Source organism: Chaetodon trifascialis, chromosome 5 (genome assembly GCF_039877785.1).
Source record: "Chaetodon trifascialis isolate fChaTrf1 chromosome 5, fChaTrf1.hap1, whole genome shotgun sequence".
Taxonomy (NCBI): domain Eukaryota; kingdom Metazoa; phylum Chordata; class Actinopteri; order Chaetodontiformes; family Chaetodontidae; genus Chaetodon; species Chaetodon trifascialis.
In genome coordinates, this window is record NC_092060.1 from 14,576,002 (window position 1) to 14,596,248 (window position 20,247).

At 43.5% G+C, this 20,247-nt stretch overlaps 1 protein-coding gene across 1 annotated transcript; it reads right to left on the minus strand.

Moving 5' to 3' along the window:
- Positions 1 to 5,565: 5,565 nt before the first annotated feature.
- Positions 5,566 to 19,020, minus strand: kctd16a (potassium channel tetramerization domain containing 16a). The gene is made up of 2 exons (XM_070963416.1): positions 17,468 to 19,020; positions 5,566 to 6,816 (listed from the first exon to the last, which is right to left on the minus strand). Exons 1-2 carry the CDS (start codon positions 18,288 to 18,290, stop codon positions 6,365 to 6,367), a joined length of 1,275 nt encoding a protein of 424 aa, XP_070819517.1. The 5' UTR covers positions 18,291 to 19,020; the 3' UTR covers positions 5,566 to 6,364.
- Positions 19,021 to 20,247: the final 1,227 nt, after the last annotated feature.

Sequence of the window (20,247 nt, forward strand, 5' to 3'; positions counted from 1 at the left end):
TAACTGTTTGCCTGTCCTGCTGTATTCATTGTCTGATATCACAGCTCACAGACAATCAGTGATTATTTTCCAGATTTATGATACAGTGTCCTACAGTATTTTATCCTCTGCAATATAGTCTGTACTCTTCCTTTGATTTATAATAGCTGCTGCCCTGCTCAGCAGCACGCACCACTGTGGGCTCCTTTACCCTGTGGTGTAGCAGCGCTGATCAGTGGCCCTTGGAGGTGATTTATGAGCTATGGGATTTCCGGTCAGAACAGCTTAATTGAGCCTGTATATTCTCCAGAGCAGTCCTTGAGAAAGGGATAAGGTAATGAGGGAGAAAATGACGAGTGGAAGACACTTTGGCTGTAAATCAGCCTCCTTACACCTGCCAAAGCGAATTGTTTTAAAAAAAAAACATTATGTACACCTGCACAAATGCTGTAGAGCTTCAAGTTCATTTGACTGACCTCATAACAAGGCAGTGGAGTGACTTCTCTACTGCACCCTCATTTTTCTCCCTTTCTGTCATCCACCGGTGGGCTCTTTGTCCCAGGGGGAGCGCAGGTGAGCAGGTCCACTCCACTCCAGTCGTTGCTCAGGACCTCTGGATGTTTTGCCCAATTAGAAGCTTTGCAGCTGGATTCAGATCCCTGTTTTTGAGCAGAGCAGGAGGCTGAATGGATCCCACAGGGGGCTGGACGAATATCCAAGAATGCACATAGATGCACAGATAATTCATATAACTAACTGTACTGCTGACAGTGGTTGTCTAAGGAGCAGGTGAATGATTGTATTTTTGCTGTTGGACCTCAGTGCTGGCGCCAGAGCGCTGAGCTGAGTGAGGAAATAGGGCGCCAGAGGAGAGCAAAAGTAGACTCACTGTGGACTCAATGCCTGCTGAAGTCAGCACTATTGACTGACACCTGTCACTGCAGTAAATATATATGCGTGCGTGCGTGTGTGTGTGTGTGTGTGTGTGTGTGTGTGTGTGTGTACCCGTATTGATGAGAACAGGGTTTCTGACTACTCAGGGCCCAGTTTGAGGGACGGCTCCAATAGTTTCTAGTACTCCGGTGTGTTTCTATAAATAAATAAATAGACTCAGTTGTCAAGCCTACAATAAATGTTGCCTTCTTGAATTTAATTTCATTATACTGTGAGGTGTTTCTAATATTTTCTTTACCCTCAATGATATCAATGTTGGAAAGACCTCCCAGCATAACACCACACTGCTCAGCAGTACCACAGACTGCAGCCTCCGAAAGGAAGGAAACTGTTTAATCAAGTCTGGAAAACAGTTTCAACGAAAACTGAACATGCCTTCATGAAGTAAGGATTTATTGCAGGACTGCTGTATTAGATTATCTATGTGTACCAGATAATCTGGGTGTATATTACCTTTATTTTCACACTTCAATAGCTTTAAAAGCAAAGATTTTTAAAATAAAATTATATCACACATGTTGTTTCGTTAATGAAAAGCAGAAAGTTGTTTCACCCAAATTTGCCAAATAAATAAATAAATAAATCTTTTCTCACCTACCTGCAGTATTGTCTAACAATGCAGATGTTTTGAGATCTCTAGCACCATCTCCATATAATGGGAGGGGAATTTCTGTTGTGCTGGTAAAAATTCAATCATTTCTCAGAAGCGAGTCCCTTGTTATCCTGAATAATCCACAGACCAAACTGTCAATACTTTCTATGGAGACTATTTCTTCAGTAGAAGGAACCTGTTCACAGCACAGTCTGACGATTCTCCAGAGTAAGTAGGACACTGTTTTTGGAAAGAGATGTTTCTCTTGCATTTTTAAATATAACTTTTCGATGCTTTGAGCAAGACAAACAAAAGTCTATTCACCTTTGTTGTATTGGGATGGCAGCAGAAATCTCAGTCAGATATCTCAAAACCAGGACAAATAAAACCAGTGCATCACTTGATAACACAAGAGGCAAATGAGAATTTAGGATTTTTGTTAGTGTGTGTGTGTGTGTGTGTGTGTGTGTGTGTGTGTGTGTGTGTGTGTGTGTGTGTGTGTGTGTGTGTGAGTGTGAGTGTGAGTGAGTGAGTGTCTGTGGTCTGGCTGAACCATTCCTTTAAACTCCCTGTGAGGAGTCTGAAGTAAAGGACAGAATGGTAATAGAGGCCAGTTAACACATTGGTTTCAGCATCTAAAAGCCCAAATTTGGACTTTTGGGAATATGTCCAATAACCAGTCAGTAAGCGAATGCGTGGATGTGTATTTCGCTTGTCAATAATGCTCAGACAACGACAGAAAAATGGTGAAGCAGGGATGAGATGAAAGCAGACGGGGGTCCTACAAACTTAATATGTTTGCATCCTATCAGGGACGTCCCACCATGCAGGCTATCGCTCCCAATTTTCTGCAGGGGTTGATGGTGATGACATTCACCATGATTTTGTCATTTCTCCCCCTGGATTCATTCGTAATCTGTTCCATTGGTATTTCCACACATTAGACATGGCAGAATCAGGCCAGAGTAAGACCCCAAATGTGCTCCAAGAGAGTAAATTGGCTCCCATTTCTCTAACTACATCCCTGCAGGCTCCCCATAAAAGAGCACACAGTATGTAGGTTTAGCATAACCATGGCTCAGAGCACAATGTGGATTAAAAGGGAGTAACAGGGAGGAATTGACCCTGTTAAGAGTCATAAAAGCCTATATGTTTTAACAAATAAATAGATGAAGTGACACTAATGGGACAACTAGGCCCCAGAGTTGTGGCGCCAGGATGAAAATGTTTTGTTGCAAGTTTCTTCCCCTTTTTAAAAAGATAGTTTGAAGCTTCTGAGTTTTCCAATGAGCCAAAATCATTTAAACATGATAATCGTCTGTGTTTTTTCATGTCAAAGTGTAGCAGAGTCCTGGAAATACCCTTCTTTGGCAAAGAAGGGTATTTCCAGGACTCTGCTACACTTTGCCATCAACGTGATGGCAAAGAATCTTTGCCATCACGTTGAACAAATATGCAAATATGTGAACCTGAGGAGAAAGATCTTAAGTCTGCCACTTACTCAGCCACATTTCCGTTCACTTCCCGGGTGATAATGAAACTCTGAGATGTCAGTCATCTAAAATTAGATGAGTAAGCGGAAAAACATGTTGGTCTTGGATATTTATGGAGACATGCTGCAGGCAACAAGACCTCTCCCAGTAAGAGTTTGGGTATTTTTTTCAGAGGAAAGAGATAAATTGCACATTTCATCTTTCTATTCCAGATGTCTAGCTTAGCAGAAATTATCCTGCGCCAGCCTTGATAAATCCAGCCGTGTAGGAGGATGTGAGATTATTGCAATCTTCTGCATTGCAATAACAACACCAGTTATCACCTTGGATTTATAACGTTAGGAAAAGTGAATTACAGTCTCCTCCAAACCTTGGATAAAACAGAGTCTAATCCTTATATTCTTTGTGTGAAAAATTAAATCCTGTTTGCTTGGTTTTACGTCATGCCTCTATTATTCTATGTATGAATAACAGTCTTTTCTGGTCGCCTAATATCTGATAAGCAGGGTAATTCTCCCACTCTTGAATCCACAGGCTTTGCAGTAATTTTCTAATACAAGGGCTGTAATTATGCTGTCAGACCTGCCTCATGCTATGAAAGCTGTTGTGGGAAATGCAAGGCCTGCAGGCAACCCCGCCGGATAATTGAGGGCGGCTAGCGGTGGCAGTGATGTTTTCTGATTGAAGATTTAATGTTACTCTGCATCCAAGAGGAGGATGCTGGTTATCGACCGCCTTTAAAGACTGTAAGGCCAGGGCCAGGATCTGAGGCTATTGATCTGTAAAGAAAGTAGAATGGCAACTGATGCCTTCAGGTGGTTCTGTGGGATAGGTCAGCAAGGTCACCTGGGCCAGGCCAGGTCAGGCCAGGCTGCCACATTGTGTATATTTGATATGCAAAAATAGATCCATTGATTTTTCATTGGGGTATTAGGATTCAGATCGTGGTAAGTGCGAGGTGAAATGCCATCCAAAGCGGATCTGGTTTTCAAAGACAGGGAAAGGGGCATTGGATTTCAAACTGAGAGATTTCATGCTGTTTTCCTATTGAATGGAGGCTGAGAGCAAGCGATATGGGTCCGGGTGCTGAGTGGAGGAAGAACGGCCACTATATCCCTGACAAATTCATTATGTTACAGTCCTCTTCAAGGTTTTTGCCATTTTATTCTCTGCAGGCGTATTGAGAATCTAATACCATTTTATGTGAGTTTCTGAAAGTCAATTCACGTCCTAGCCTCTATCTCTTCTAAGTTAAATGGCAGCTAAATAGAGATTTAAAAAAAGCCCTGAGATCATTTAAAACATTATTTTTTTGCAACATGCGGATGTCATGCCTTAGCTAACAAAGGTGGAGTGACTACAGGGCGATATGTCTAATACTTATCATCTGAATATTGACATATGCATGTCTGCATAAAGAGCAAAATCACTAAGCCCTAACAAAGCTTTTTCCCTTAAATTGTGTTGGGCACTCACTGTCCCAAGAGAGAAGCTTCTTCATCTGTCATCACACAGGCTTTTTTTGGGGTTGCAGCGATACAGTCCCCGAGCCTCGCTCCTTACGGATGCAATGTGGCGACACTGCAGAAATCTGTTCGCTAAAAATAGTGCTCTCTATAAATGGTGCTTGATGATGCAGAGCTATGGTTCTCTTCCTGTTTCCTTGATATCCTTTCAAGAGGATGAGGCACACATTAAAATGTCAACAAGGAGGGATCTATTTCATTTCTGAAATGATGGCAGTTTTGTGTGGTGTTGACTGATTGGCTAGTGATGGTGGAGGCAACACAAGGTGAGATGGATCTATCTGAGTGCATGTACCTGGAAAATCCCCAAATATCTCAAACCTATCTATTGTACTAACATGTGAAAACCCTCTTACCTCTGAGTGCAGAAATATTAAAATGTGCTGTTGTTACTTAAAAGAAAATTCTGGTGTTTGTCACCCTGGGGCGAATCAAGGCCGCAGGAAGTGTGCCGGGCTTTGAAGCCAATTTGACATAGCAGTGAAACCATTTAAATGCAATGTCACGTGATGCATACTGGCCTGAAAAAGCTTTTTTCCCATAAGCTTGAGTTGTGAGTGAAGCAGCTGTAAAACAATGGATACATTTTTTTGATGGTCACAAACAATCCTCTGGGAAATGACTGGCTTCACTATGGTCGCTGTGGCCCAGTGAGTTTATCTGCTCAAACGTAAGCTGCAAACCTTAGCTTAGTGTCAGAGCTAAGCTAAGGTTTGCAGCTTACGTTTGAGCAGATAAGTACACTCATACTGTTTTGATCATCTGTTTTTGGCTTTGGAAAGGCTAAAAACACGACACCACCTTTCAGGCTCCATAGAGTATCGCTCTTGCTACAGCAAACCCCTTCAGCATGTGGAGAAATCCTTTACTGCGCCTATTTATGGTTGTTAAGATATGATCTGACAATCTCTGTTCAGGGGAGCTTTTTAACTAAACAGTCAGTTATAAGAGTATGGTTGAAAAAAACTGAAATTTCCATGTAAATCTAAATGCACTGAAGGTGTCAAGAAGGTCCACTGTGAATAATACAATTCTAACCCATTTATTCGCTTTTTTACACACTTACAATCAAGGATTAGTCAAATATCCATTGGCTTTATATAGTCTACCTACACAACATCATCTATCCAACACATAATGACAACATTGGACAAAAAGTTTTACAGTGGCAAACAGATCTATAGGCAGTGCTTTCCTCATTTAAGTTCAGCCGTAACACACCGTATTTACCCATCACACAAAATAGTGAATTGAAAGTTTGTTTGATATTGCATAATTATGCTAAGGGTGAAATGACATGCAGTGCCGTTATCAAAGCCTACTATAAGTATATGTGTTATCAGTGGAGTTAAGTGATATTCCATTGCTAACATACAGCACCATCTGGGTACATCCATTTTTAAAAAAAACAGCTATTGTGGGCAATTGCACATACAGTATGTGATTGGTTGATGGACTGAAATGATTTTGCCCCTGAGGTTGCTTTGTTGCTTCAACTATTGATGTAGTAGCCTTTTGTACGACTGGTTCCCAGCTCTTTGAAGTGAGAACAGGGTGTAAGCCCCAACAGGAGTAACCTGATTTACACATGTGCATATCATACACAACACTGTGCATACTTTACAAATCAAGGACTCACCCTGCCTTGTACCTTGTGTGCTCAGCTAGTCATGCTGGCGGGAAAGTGGCCATAGTTTTTTTTTTTTCTAATACAGTATGTGTCTTAGAGGGTGCAGTCTATTGCCTATGCAGTTAATACTCATCACTGATGTCATGAAACCACCATCTCTCCTTGTCTTTCTTCCTCCTCTCACTTATTTTTAGAGACGGTACTTTCTCAGGAGCTCTGATTGCCACATGTACTTCCTCTCCGGAAAGTGATCAGGAATCCTAATGCGGCGGAAGTCCTCGATGCATTTCTCCAGCTCCTGCTCCGGAGTCATCTTCTCCTTGTTTGCTTTCCTCTTTGCAGCCTCTCTTTCGCGGACCCCGAAGGTTCTCACACGGAGCATCTCAGTCTTACGGCGCATCTCTGCCTGCTGCAGCATGTGAGCTGGTCCTTTAGGCATGGGACGGTCCAGCGTCTGGATGTTGGACCGCCGGCTCACAGGGCCACAGATCACGGTTCCTTGAGGGGAACTGGCCTCCGACTGTGTCTCAGAACAGGAAGTGGAAAGCTCGTTGAAGGAAGTGCCGCTCTCTCCCTCACGCTCGCTCTTGTGGCTCTTGCAGCAGCAGTCACAGTGAGAGGACAGCCACCTTGAGGGCCCACCTGGAAAACACAAGCACAAACACATTCGTCAGTTGTTTTTAACACATGCAGTAAATTTTCTCTTGCAGCAAGACTCTCTTTCATGCAGAAACGCACTGTAAATTAATGTCCTAGCTGTCTGTGTGGTGACAGATTCAAAGTGCAATAGAAAGAAACAGTTGCACCGATCAGGCAAATGCCGACAAATGCCTACGCAGCAGTTTCAATGTCATGCAAGTATCTTTAAATGAATATCAGATGACTGTGTGTGGTGATGTGTGTGGGTATTTAGGTGGGTTCAGATGTAAGAACATGCAAGTTATTGGCTTTGACATTTAATTGCTGACTCTCAAAAGGCTGGTGGGCTGTGTATATTGCTTCATCTGTTAAGGAGAACCCCACAGCTCAGTGTGCTTCAGTACGGATCCCTAAAAGACCTTTACCATTTCCCAAGGCAAAGCTTGTCTCAGAGCCAAAGCAATCTGCTTTGCCATCGCAGTTTCTTATTAAAACATGTAACCTGCCTCGTATTAAGAAAGTAGTGTATTATTTTTGTGTTTTCAGAACACTCAGTCAATAAGCCGACAAGGTGCTTTTTACCTTAAGGGAGGCAACACGGTAGAAAAACACAAAGTATAATTTATTTTGGGTGGTAACAGAAAAGGGTCAGTGAATAGTGGACTGAATAAATGTACCTGCAGGCCCTGCAGGCCTCTTGACCTCCTGTCATGAAGTTTGGGTGAGAAGTGGACCAGGTAGTACTAGCTGAGGATTTTAGTAGTCTTCGCTCATCCTCTTCTTCTACCATCTCACATCCTCCTACACTGCTAATTATGAACCAGAAATACTGTAATGTACTGCCCGCTGGCGTGTGAAGTGTTCAAGTAAAGACAGTAAACACTGTAGCAGTCTTTCATTGCCAAACATATCCTTGAACTATGGTCTCATTTAGATGTGCTAACAGGTAGAAATGTGCTGAAAACTGCTGTGCTCACTGTAATATAAACAACAGTGTATGAGAAATAAACTAATGCATACAGACTCTAAAAACTTCCTAATGGCTTTTTCCAATGTGATGATACAGACTCAATAGCAATGATATCTCAGAGGGAGCAATAATTTGTCCATTACCTCCTTCCCGTGCATGTACCAATTTATACTGAACAGAGTTCAAGGGGGATTTTAACCTCTCCGCACACACTGTAATAATGACCTTATCTCTGGTGCGATGATTGCATTGAGCTGATAGTGAGAGAGTCACTAACAGCTTTTTAATGGCTAATCCATGAGTAAAGAGGCCAATCAGCGCACCAATTTCCCCCCACAGAAAATGAATCAAGCTGAATCCAGCACACAAGCAGCACCACGCAAATGGATGCAGGCGCTTTAGCGAGGAGGATCAAGAGGAGGGAGGCTGAGCATTGTTTCTAAATGGATGGATGCTGTCCTCCAGAGGGGCAACCCGCTTAGGAAACTAGCCAACACCCAATAATAGCATCATAAAATTTTCAGGTTATGCAGGAGAATGAATTATATTGAAGCCACTGACCAGCTGAGAAGCACCTGGGCTTGCATTTGCTTTCATACAATAGTTACAATAGTGGCGTGTTTACATGGAACTGGCTGTTGCCATAAACTGTGTGTTATGGAAAAGGTGATGTAGTGTCAAATTATGATGTCCACTTCAGAGCCAAGACAGGAACCTGCTAAGAGAGCCTTGTCAGGAAACAGTACATTTAAATAAGTGAGTGTGTATAATACCCTTTGGTATCTTTTCGGGGAAGCCATTGATTGCAGTGTGTTTTTCTCAGATCTATACAGCCTGTCTAAGAGATCATATTCCAACCACTTCAAACGACTGAGGCTGGTGCTCAGACCAGACTCGGGCGTGCACTTCTCATAAATAACACAGAGAGAGGGAGTTGAGTTCTTCACAGAGACATGCAGACTCAGAGTCACAGGGGCCATCCTCAAACTCCTCTCCATCTCTGATGAAAGCAGGGATGTTTGTCCTCATGCCTGAGCGAGGTCCGAGCTTTGTGCGAATTCAACAGCCAGGATATTAGATTAAAATGACACGTTTTTACCCAGTAGAAGGTTTTGATTGGCAGAAAATTCAGACATGATGGGGCTCTGACAAACTCCTATTCAAATGTCAGTGGGTTTTCTGCCAGGCATTAATGTGTTTGTTTTTATCCGTGGCTCTAAAACTGACTCATCAAGGCCGGCTGATGATTATTTCTTTAATGGTGGAGCATCTCTGTGCCTCAGTCATTTGATCTATGCTGAAAGTTCAGAGGAAAATCTAAATTAATAAATAAGTAAAGGCGAGAACGAAAGACTCATCACTCAGCAATTTCATGTTTTTATTGCACATAAGCAAGAGGCAATAAGGCAATTTGTTTAATATTTTGACTTGAGTGACCCAAAGCTGTCTGCTTTTTAGATTTGAATCTCAGCAGTGATGTGAACTGTGCCCTCAATCTAAATAAATGAAAATAAGTTTTGAACACAAAGCAGCATTTTACATCCAAGCTGTCAGAGTCAGAAAAAAAACTCTTCACTTTTGAATTTATGAAATAAACATACATGCTTTCTTCGCCCAAACGCAACAAAATCCTGCAGGGCTGAGTGGTGTGAATCATCTTCAAAGGCTTCAGTTGCTGCTTGGTTCGAGTACAATAATATTCTCTGGCCAAGACTCGTGAAACAAACAAAATAGAGAGAGAAATTGAGAATCAGCCCTGATTAGTTTGATGAAAAAAGCCGTATGCATCAGGGGTAATACTGTCTGACAGGTTAGATATGCATATTCATACAGCCAGTCAGGGAGCTAAGATCATATGAGTGAAGACACTCTGATCTCAGACTTACACTCTCACATTCTCCTGCTCCTATATCCAGTTACACAAATATTTTTACCCTGCCACTGCCTCAGGAAAAGTGTAGTTTACATGCTTGTTAGCTCACAAATTAGGCCAGCGTGTCCTTGCAGCAGAAAAAAAGGCATGTCTTGCAAAAGCAGTGACCGTCCTTACAGGGTGAGGGAAATCCATTTCACAAAGATAGTCCTATTTGCTGTAAAAGTATCACTTCAGCAGTTTGTGTCCAGTCTAACTGATGGCTATAGCCATCCTCTTGCTGAGTATAATAACGTCTGTAACATCTGCATAAAATTGAATTTGTCAATATTAATTAGTTGCATCCAGCCAGCCTGCTCTGCTGAAACACCCCTCATCAGTAGCAGTGATGAGAAAGAGCTGTTGTTAGGGAGTCCCATGGAGTGCCAGCAAGCTTTACATTCAAGGACACTCTCAGACCCGTTACTGCCCCCGCCCAAATTATCTGCTTTCCATGACAAGAGTGACAGCTTCACTGGCTGATTGTTAATGACAAGCGGGTGCTTTCTCCTCCCAGAGTCAGAGGGTGGCTGCCCGCTGAGTATCTCCCTGACAGCAACACAGACGGATTGAAATGTCTGTATCAGCCTCTCCCTGTAGGCCTGTCCCCCGACCCGGAGCCACTGCCCTCCACTGCACAAGCAGATGAATCAGGATGAGGCGGGAAGAAACCGAGTAGGTGTCCTGAGCATACACTGAGCTCCTGTCATCACCTAAATGATGCCTCAGGAGGCTGGAGGAAAGACGAGGGGCAGTTCTGCTCCCGCACCATGTCAAGTAGGTGATGTTTGAAGAGTGGCATCAAAGAAAAATGCTCATGCATCACATCCTCTTTTAATTCCTCCATCACTAACAAAAAATGCAACGACTCTTCAGGACAATGTTACCTTATGTTCAGTAGAGTGTTGTTTGCTTTTTATACCAGACCAATCACTAAACCTTACAAAGCAAACATCCTGCATACCAGCACACCGGATCTCCTGTCTTCTGAAAACTCTCAGCTCTGTCCACGATGTGAGTTCCACCACAGAAGTAGCCACTGCATGTCTCTGGAGGGATCATTAGGGTGTTAGATGTCAGACGGTAAGAGCTGCTATACCTGTTCTCCGATGCAGAAATAAGAGAACCAGGGACAAAAAAAATGACAGTATTCAACAGTACTGTATCTGAAAAATACTATTAACAAGATTCTAATTTTATCAGCTCTGTAAAGGAACACGCTGGAGGTTCAGGTGTCTGATCCATCAAAGACTATATTTAGTCTTTTTATTAGTCAAAATTGCATTATCATTCACCTTGGTAATGGAGTTACAAGCACAGACTGTTTTGAAAAATCTCCTTGTTGGTGCATTCAAGGGCACTCCCGACATCTGTGATTTGTGACTCAGCTATGTTGTTGGAAAATCCAACCCAGAAGACAATCAATAAGCAAAAACAGACAGTGGGAGAGGGTTAGTGTGAATAAGCTCATTTCATGCATCAGAGCAATATTGTTTAGCAACCAGAGTCCCAATTTGGGAATGTTGCAATCCTACTAATGCCTGCTTGTAACTGAGTTATTGTGGACCAAAAAGGCACAAAAAAAGATAATTAAATATTCATTATGACAGATTTCCTATTTCATGCATGTTCTATGTCTGTGCATGTTCATTTTAATACTGTAGTGACATGAAATTGAAAAGATGAAACACCTCCATTAAAGTCAGTGTAAAAGCTTGTAGTAAGATTTAGAAATGATGTTAAGACTGCTATTTGTGGTCAATAACATGAAAATGAATAAGCACCAGCACAGTCAATCAAAATCCAGTGCAAGCAGCTCCAAACAATGATTGATTTAAAAAACAGAGACTTTTCTTTTGTATCTGCAGCTGTTCAGTAAACTGAGATTTACTCCCTAGGTGAGCCAGACTGCAGACTTGAACTGATGTAGTACACACCCGTGCCTTACTTCTGACCAGGTTCTCTTTCAGATTTGTATGAGTTGTTCATGGGCGCACCATCCATCTCTTGTAGGTATTGCCAATCCATCCAGACTCCAAGCAGGCTCTCTGGGAGCTCGGGGACTGCCCAATCTGTGCTTCCATTACACCCCAGCAATTGATTACTTTCCCCCGTCTCTCCCTGCCGCCTTGTGGCCATTGTTCAGCAGCCATTATAGCCACACATCATCACGTTCACAGCCCAAATGAAGACTGCACAGTTACATTAACAGCACACCTGGCAAGTATAATCATTCTCCATCTTTACTGTACGTGTGTCCCATTCTGACAATCCACTTCTGCACAGACCTTTCAGATGGAAAGAGATGAAAATGTCTCTGATGTTACCAGTCTTACTGTTCAGTGACGATTTGCTCCGCCACTGGAAGCAGTAATGTCAAAGCAAGTTATTAGATATTTTGTCCATGGTGACTTAATTTTCATCCCCTAACCCTAACCCTAACCCTAACCCCCTTAATTTTCATTTACAAATTGAAAGAACCTTTGCCTATTTTAGAATATGATTTATATTTTAAGCTGCACGGTGGCGCAGCAGGTAGTGCGCGTGCCTCACAGCAAGAAGGTTGCCGGTTCGATCCCCGGGTCAGGCGGGGCCTTTCTGTGTGAAGTTTGCATGTTCTTCCCGTGCATGCGTGGGTTCTCTCCGGGTACTCCGGCTTCCTCCCACAGACCAAAAACATGCTTATTAGGTTAATTGATGACTCTAAATTGTCCGTAGGTGTGAGTGTGAGTGTGAATGTTTGTTTGTCCTTGCATGTGGCCCTGCAATCGGCTGGCGACCGGTTCAGGGTGTACCCCGCCTCTCGCCCATTGTAGCTGGGATAGGCTCCAGCCCCCCGCAACCCCGAAAGGGATAGGCGGTATAGATAATGGATGGATGGATTTATATTTTAAATTGCCTTTAAAATTACAATTACAATTTGTCATTTGGCAGATGCTTTTATCCAAAACGACGTACATATGAAATTTTCATATATCACAAGCAAGGTTCTAGACAGGAGAGAACAACAAGATTAAGTGCCCTAACACAACATTCTGGTCCAACTGGACATATGTGTTTTGAGACAGTGCTACAAAATAATGCATAGAGTGAACAGAGAGTTTGTTTTTGCTTTTTTTTTTTTTTTTTTTTAAGAAAGAAGGTGTTCAGTAAAGACCTTGGTCTTTAGTCTGTTTCTAACGATTGAGAGGGACTCTGCAGAATGAATGGAGTCTGGTAACTCGTTCCACCCCCAGGGAACCACAGAAGAAAAGAGTCTAACTAGAGACTTAGGGCCTTTTGGACTTTTTGGAGCTGGCAACACCAGATGCCGCTCCTGGGCAGAGCGTAGTGAGCGGGAGGGAGCATAAACCTGAATGAGGGAGTGCAGGTAGGTTGGAACGGTTTTGGTGGCAATTTTGTAGGCAAGCATCAAGGACATACTTGATGCAGGCAGCAACAGGGAGCCAGAGGAGGGATATGAACAGCGGAGTGACGTGCGCTCGTTTGGGCTGGTTAAAGACCAAGCGAGCCGCCGCATTCTGGATAACCTGCAAGGGTTTTAATGAGCATGCTGGGAGCTCTGTCAGTAAGGAATAACAGTAGTCGAGATGTGATAGCACCAGTGCTTGTACTGGGAGTTGAGATGCATGCTCAGACAGATAGGGTCTGATCGTCCTGATGTTGTACTGTACAGGACAAATCGGCATGACTGAGCAACAGAGGTCACATCCTTTTTAAAAGTTAGTTGGTCATCAATCATGATACCCAAGTTTCTAGCAGATTTTGCAGAAGTGAGTAGAGCTGAGTCAAGCTGGATACTGCTCTGTTGTTGTATAGAGGGACTGGTCGGGATGACAAGAGGCTCAGTCTTTGACATGTTAAGCTGAAGGTGTCGCTCCTTCACCCATGCCGAGATATCGGCAAGGCATGCCGATATCCGTGCCGAGACAGTGAGGTCATTTGGCGGGAATGAAAGGAGGAGCTGGGTATCGTCAGCATATGAATGGTATGAGAAGCCATGTGAGCGGATGACTGCACTAAGTGTGGTCGTGTATATTGAAAAGAGATGGGGTCCAAGCACTGACCCTTGAGGTACCCCTGTGGACAAGCAGTGGGATTTAGACACTCTTCCCCTCCAAGATACTGCAAAGGTATCGAGCAATAGTAGAACAGAGGATTGACCAGTAGCCCTAGCTGATTGTTGGCACTTTTCAGATGGGAGGAGAATGCAGACAGGAGAGTTTGACAGTCACTGAGGTCAGAGGGATCTCTGGTTTTGCTCCATTTTCTCTTGGCTGCTCTGAGCACCGCCCCTTGCTCTCTGATGACACCTCTGGTGAGCTATGGACTGGTGAGGGTTTTAAGAGCAAGTTTGGAAGGCAGAGTGTGTCTGCTGCCTCATTCACAGTGAGTGAGGAGAAAACACTAAGAGGAGGCATGATTGCCCAGACCTCATCGGAGAGTTGAGCCGGTGTGAGGGACCAGAAGTTTCATCTAAAGGGGACCATTTATGGCGGAGCCTGAGGATGCTCTGGTAAGGATACAGAGAATTCAATAAAGAAGTGGTCTGATACATGCAATGGGGTGACAGTTAGCTTAGCATTTTCACATCGCAATTAAGTCGAGAGTATTGCCCGCTTTGTGTGTGGGAGCGGTGGAGCCCTGTTTGAGGTTAAATGAGGACAGCAGTGAAAGGAAGTCGACTGCAAGGGGTTTGTTAAGATGAATATTCATGTCACCCATGACAATCAGTGGGGTGCCATCTTCAGGAATGGCTGAGAGTAGCATGTCCATTTCAGTTATAATAATAGGTTAGCATTTATCTTTCTAAATTTCATCTCCATCCTGGATGACTGGAGACGAGGAAATATTTTGGGATCACAGATTGCTTTTTAATTAGCCAAGACTCTCCTCTTTCCCCAGAGATAATTAGCTATAAGGAGACTGGTCCCAAATGCCAAGATGGGGTTAGAGTTGTTAATCACTACAGCAATAATGTTGCCACTGCCAATCGAACAAATGCAATGTCCCTATGAAACTAAATGACCTAGATTTCTGCTTGATGAATATCTTGACAGGATCGCCTAGCTATGGAAGCCCATTTCTGCCAATACAGTAAAGAGCTCGAAAAAACAAAAATTGCTCCTAAAAAGTTGATGTTTTAATCTTCTTTCTCTTAACTTTTTACCTTTCCTTTCCTTCTTCATGATTCTATCTTATAATAGTAAATTGTAGATACTTTTGACTTACTGTCTTATCACTGTGAATTTTTCTCATATAATTTGGACTTTTTATCTAATATTTTGGAGTTAATAAGTCAAACTTTTGACTTACCATGACCATTTTAATGAGGGGTTTAATCATGACTAAATTTTCATCTACTTTTGGGCTTCCATATGTAATCCACCGGTGAGTGCAACGCCAGGCACAACCTGCTCTCAGTCCCCTTCTCGCCAATATGCGTTGATTATCGGTTTTGATTTATTCGTCTCTGGCTCAGTTGTTTATTTAAAGGGTGAACAAGTCATATTCAGTCAAATGGGAATTATTCATCATGGCCATCAGGTGCAAAAATTCTTGTTCATGATGAATGCTCAGACACTGTGGCCTCCTGCAAAGAGTACCCTTTCCTGTAAAAATGATTTGTTTTAGTCTGTGGAAAAACCAACAGCGTATATCCTACTGGGCAGGAGTGGATGCCAATAATTGAGAGTGGACTGTCTTAACTTTATGAGGGAATAAGTCCCCTGACTGTGAATACAGATGATACCACTCAGTAAAATGATGAATATCTGCTGCAGGCATTTTGAAAAACTGGCGTCCCCGCCCTGTCACCAGAATGGGATCCACACTAATGCTGAGAGTCAGTGAAGCCTGTAGAAAACAACTGACGCATTTAACAAGAAGAGCAACATGGATGGCGCTAGGAACTGACAGGCTGGAAGAAAGTCTCTCAATTTGTTTACTGCGTTGGATTGCTCTTTTTACACTCTGAACAAACCCAGCCTTCCTGTTTCACTCCATATGAGCCTGTGATTGGATTTGGGAGGGGGGTAGAAAGAGAGCAGTGAAATGTTCTGCTGAAATCAAAAAACAACAATAAGGCACATCTGTTCCGTGCCCACCCCAAAGGTGCACTTGTCTACATGCATCCTTAGTTTAGGACTACCTGCCCGAGGCCAGCCAGTGTCCCACATTCTGAATCAGGTTACAGTATTAGTTTTGAGAGTGGATGCAGGCCGCTGTGCTGCTTTGAAACAAGGGCTCTCACGCCTGTCTGCCTTTGATGTGTCTATCCATCATCCTGACTATGCCTCTGTCTCCTAGCGCTCGTTATATGTGTGTGTGTATTTCCTTTCACCCTCACCTTGTCTCCTTTCTTTTAATGAAAACCCAGTCTCTCCCTCTTCTTCCGTGTCTTGCCACCAAATAATGTTTTTCTTCTCCGCTCCCTCGGACCCAATGAACTTTCCTGTCTGATACTTACTTTAATCTATTTTTGCTCCTCACTCCCTCTCCCTTCTTTCTGCCTCAGTTCTTTCTCCCCATGGCCAGGTCTCATGCAACTTTTACTCCCTCGGCCCTCCTGCTCAGCCGCTTTCTCCTCCATCTGCTCGCCTCCCTCTTCTTCCTTTCAGCTCGTTTCCTTAAATCCCCTCTCTCTCAGACTTTCCTCCCTGTGCTCTCCTTACTCTGCATCTTCTTCTCTCTCTATTCTGTACTTATTGCAGCTTTTACACAGTCTTTCTCCCCCTTCTCATCCTCCTCCTACTGTCTCATGTCTTTGTCCTAGGGCGGTGTCTGTTAATGGAGAGGGGGTGAACACCTACACCATATGCTGTGCTCCAGAAAGTTGAATGACTCAGGAAAATTGTACCTGGCTGGATGTCTGTGCGGGTCAAGGCAGACCCCTGTTATAATTAGCGTGTATTAACAGCACAATTGGTAAATCATTAGCAAACCATATGTCATGTCTTCCTCAGCCCGCCCTCCTCCATCTCCAGCTTTGACCCACCAACTGGGTTTTCTTCAGCTCTTCCAAAGGGAGCCATTCAGAATAATGAACACGAAGTGCTTTTTAATCAGCCATATGGTCCAACTCCTCCCTCTGTAGAGAGTGGAATGAACCATATTTGCAGCTAATTAAGGCATTTGCTGATGAACAAACTTTGTCTTCAAGTCAAAAGCAAAGCTGATTCCAGAGAATGCAGCAGCATTCATGTGAAATTCTGCTGCCCACTGGTGCTATATTATTCATAATGCATCAGAATCTGAGCAATAAGCCCTGTTTACTCATGACGCATGTGTGCTTGAAGTGTAGCAGCATTGTGACTCAACTCCCTTGAGGCCCGTGAGCAAGTTTGCCTCTTATCTCGGACCCAAAACAGAAGTTTGAAAGCAGCCATTACTAGGGATGCAACGATTTGAGAAGGGTGTGCTGTAACCTGACCATGCCTCCTGGTGGTGTAAGATAACACACATCAGTCTCTGCAGATCACCTCTAAATCTAGACGATTAGACAGAAATTAGTTGTGTTTTTATATGGACATCTGTGTGGATATTTCTTTACACCATTTAATGAGAAAAGCAACATTTCTGATGGACGTCATGCAGTACCATAATGATGTGCCTATAGCCTGGATTTGGTTGTAGGTGAGGGAGGGGCTTTTTTTTTTCTTTTAGTTTACACTGGGTGTTGCACTATAATCACTTCTGGAGATCAAAGCCACCTATTTATCTCACACTCGCTCGCTTCTGAAAGTGTAGAGTAGGAACAAATCTTCACTCACGGTAGAAGATGTACTGTGCGTAATTGGACCAGACTCTGTCATCCGCGTAATGACCGATGGAGGACGCCGTCAGGGACGAATTGCAGGCCACGATATGAAAGCCGCTTTCTGACAGCATGTCAAAAGCTCTCTCCAGGTGCCTGAACTTGAGGTAAAACCTGCAGGTGTAACGGTCCGGTGGTCTGTCCAAGTCCCTGTTCTCATTCAGGGCGTCTCCAAACACCTCTTTCGCCAGGCCAATTCTACTACTGATGAAGATCCTCGGTAACTTTTTGCTCTTGGCATCAGTTTGACTTTCTCTGCCTCCCCCGGCGCAAACACCTTTGAAAGCGACCGTGATGTAGCCGTACCTCCGGTCCAAGGAGTAAGAAGGGTAAAACCTCTGATCGCTGCCCTGCGACGCATCCTCGAAATCACTGTAGTACAAATCGTCTGGAAATAGTTTTGAATCCTCGGACGACAAAAGTTTGGCCAAATCTGGCAGCTGGAAGTATTCCGCCTCTCTTTTCAACCTTCCTCTCTCGGGGAAGTGGTCAGGGAGGACAACTTGCTTGTCTCTAAGGTAATCCAATACATAGCGAAACAGAAAGCCATCTCTGTCAATAAAATAACGTCCTCTGAGGTCACGGGACAAGTCATTTGAAGATCCCTTCTTGTTAGAGAACAGCTTCCCAAGTAAGGAATTTGGAAAGCTTGTCAAGGTGGCATGACGAGTGTAATACACCTGTCCACCCACGTTGAGCTCAATAACATCCGATGGAGGGTTTTGCACCGAGCCTGGCTCTTTTGCGGGTTGCGTTTTGCAGTTTTCGCTGAGTGCCATTTCTTTTTGCAAAGCTTACACGAAATCTTGTCTTGTCTCGGAGCGCAAACGTCCCAGAAGTTCAGGGTGTGGGGAGTAACGGCATGGTGCTGATGCGCTCAGACCCAAAGCATAATCTTGATTCAAGCTGCTGTCCTCCCATCCAGTGTCTCATGACAAACAATCCCAAGGTGTGCCTACAGTAGATCCTTGAACCCCATGCGTAAATGTGCCTGCCCACGGTGCATCCTTTTTTGAACAGAATCGATTATCTTAACCAGTGAGCGCATCATGTTACACACATCCACTGCGATGGGTCATTACTGTGACTTCAAAGAAATATAATCCCCACTTCACTCTGCAAATCCCCACCATCAAAGAGGTAAAAACATTTTTATTTTCATTTTTTTTGGTGCAAGTTCTCTGTGGAAAGGCTTGCCGTCTTGCGCCTGGCTTCAAGTTCAATCACATCAGTCCATAATAAATTGAAGAATGTGCGTGCGGTCCATCAATCTGCTACTGAGCCTCACTCCTGACAACTGGGATGCTGCTGAAACAAGCTCCGAGGTTGCTCACAGAGAGGAGGATGGAAACGGAACTCCTGTGCGCACCCATCTCTCCAAAGTGCTGAGTGCGGAAACGTTTGGTCCGGCAGAAGGTTTAAGATAATGTTCCTCCAAGCTGTGCAAGGTGGGGGAGAGAGAGAGAGAGAGAGAGAGAGAGAGAGAGAGAGAGAGAGAGAGAGAGAGAGAGAGAGAGAGAGAGAGAGAAACGTCCCATGAAGTAATGTCTTACATCATCTTAAAGGAAAATGACATTTGCAGGCGATCGACATAAAGCGGACTGATGTGGGTGCATCTGTGCAGTTCTTCATGAAATTCTGAACTAGCCGCGGGCGACGTGCAGCTGGCGGAGAGGATTCAGGACTAATGCAGTTTTAACTTCCAGCGTTGCCGATTTTAATCCCTTCTTCTGAGTCTTCATAGAGGATTTCGCATTTACATTTAGCGCTTTTAGCTGACGCGCTTATCCCAAGAGACGGGTGAGGGGTTAGGTCCCATGCGGCGTCTTGCTCAGAGACTCATCGGCAGAGACAGCTACTCGTGAAGAGCTGGTGATCATACAGGATACTTTACTAACTCCCTTTTCAATCCAGCTGCTCATAATGGCTCAAACATGAATTGAAAAAAAAAAAAAAAAAAAAAAAAAAACCTCAAATGACAAAATGACAGCTGCACTCTTCTGCGTCCGACTGAACCTTCGGGCAACAATATTCTTTCACCCAGAAAATCCTCATCGATTTGACCGAGTCATTTCTTGATTCAGCACCACGGACAGATCTCAGACAGATCCATGTCACAACTGCTTGATGCTCCATTTCCTCTCAAATGCACTGATACTTCAAAAATAAAACTGTTCATTGATTAATTCCTCTTGATTTTACATGAGTGTGTTTTCATGCAAAATGAACATAATGCACGAGTATGAGGTCCATTTTGGTAAACAAGCCCCCCCCAAAAGTGCTTGTTCCTTGCAGTTTTTCCAGCAATTCCCAAGCAGGGAAAAGAAAAACTCAGGAAGATGAACCCTCATTACTGAGTCATTTTTATTCTGGATTATAGTAGCAGGGGGACAGGGCATGGGGACTTGTCTATTATTGCTCAGGGCCTGCTCAGTGAATTTGTCATACAGCGATCAGTGTACTCCACAGTGAAGCCAAGTACAGTAAGGTGGCAAATGCACTTTAGAGGAAGTGAGATGCAAGCTGAATTTGAGGCTTAACAATACATGTCATCATCCATGTATGCAGCTATATATAGGCCAGAAGCTGGTGTTATATATAAGGTACATCAAAAGGGATATATGCAGAGATATATGTGGAGGTTTACCTTAAAACATGCATTCAAAGGTGTACGACCATCTGAACCTGGAAGCCTAAAGATGAGTTTGGTACTCGTGGACCTGTTTGCTTTATATA

What these genes read in the sequence shown, in the direction of transcription:
- kctd16a (XM_070963416.1), bottom strand. Translation starts at nt 18,290, where the DNA reads ATGGCACTCAGCGAAAACTGCAAAACGCAACCCGCAAAAGAGCCAGGC. An exon ending in CGCACAGTACATCTTCTACC is followed by an intron (nt 6,817 to 17,467) that starts GTGAGTGAAGAT and finishes TGTGTTTTCCAG; the next exon opens with GTGGGCCCTCAAGGTGGCTG.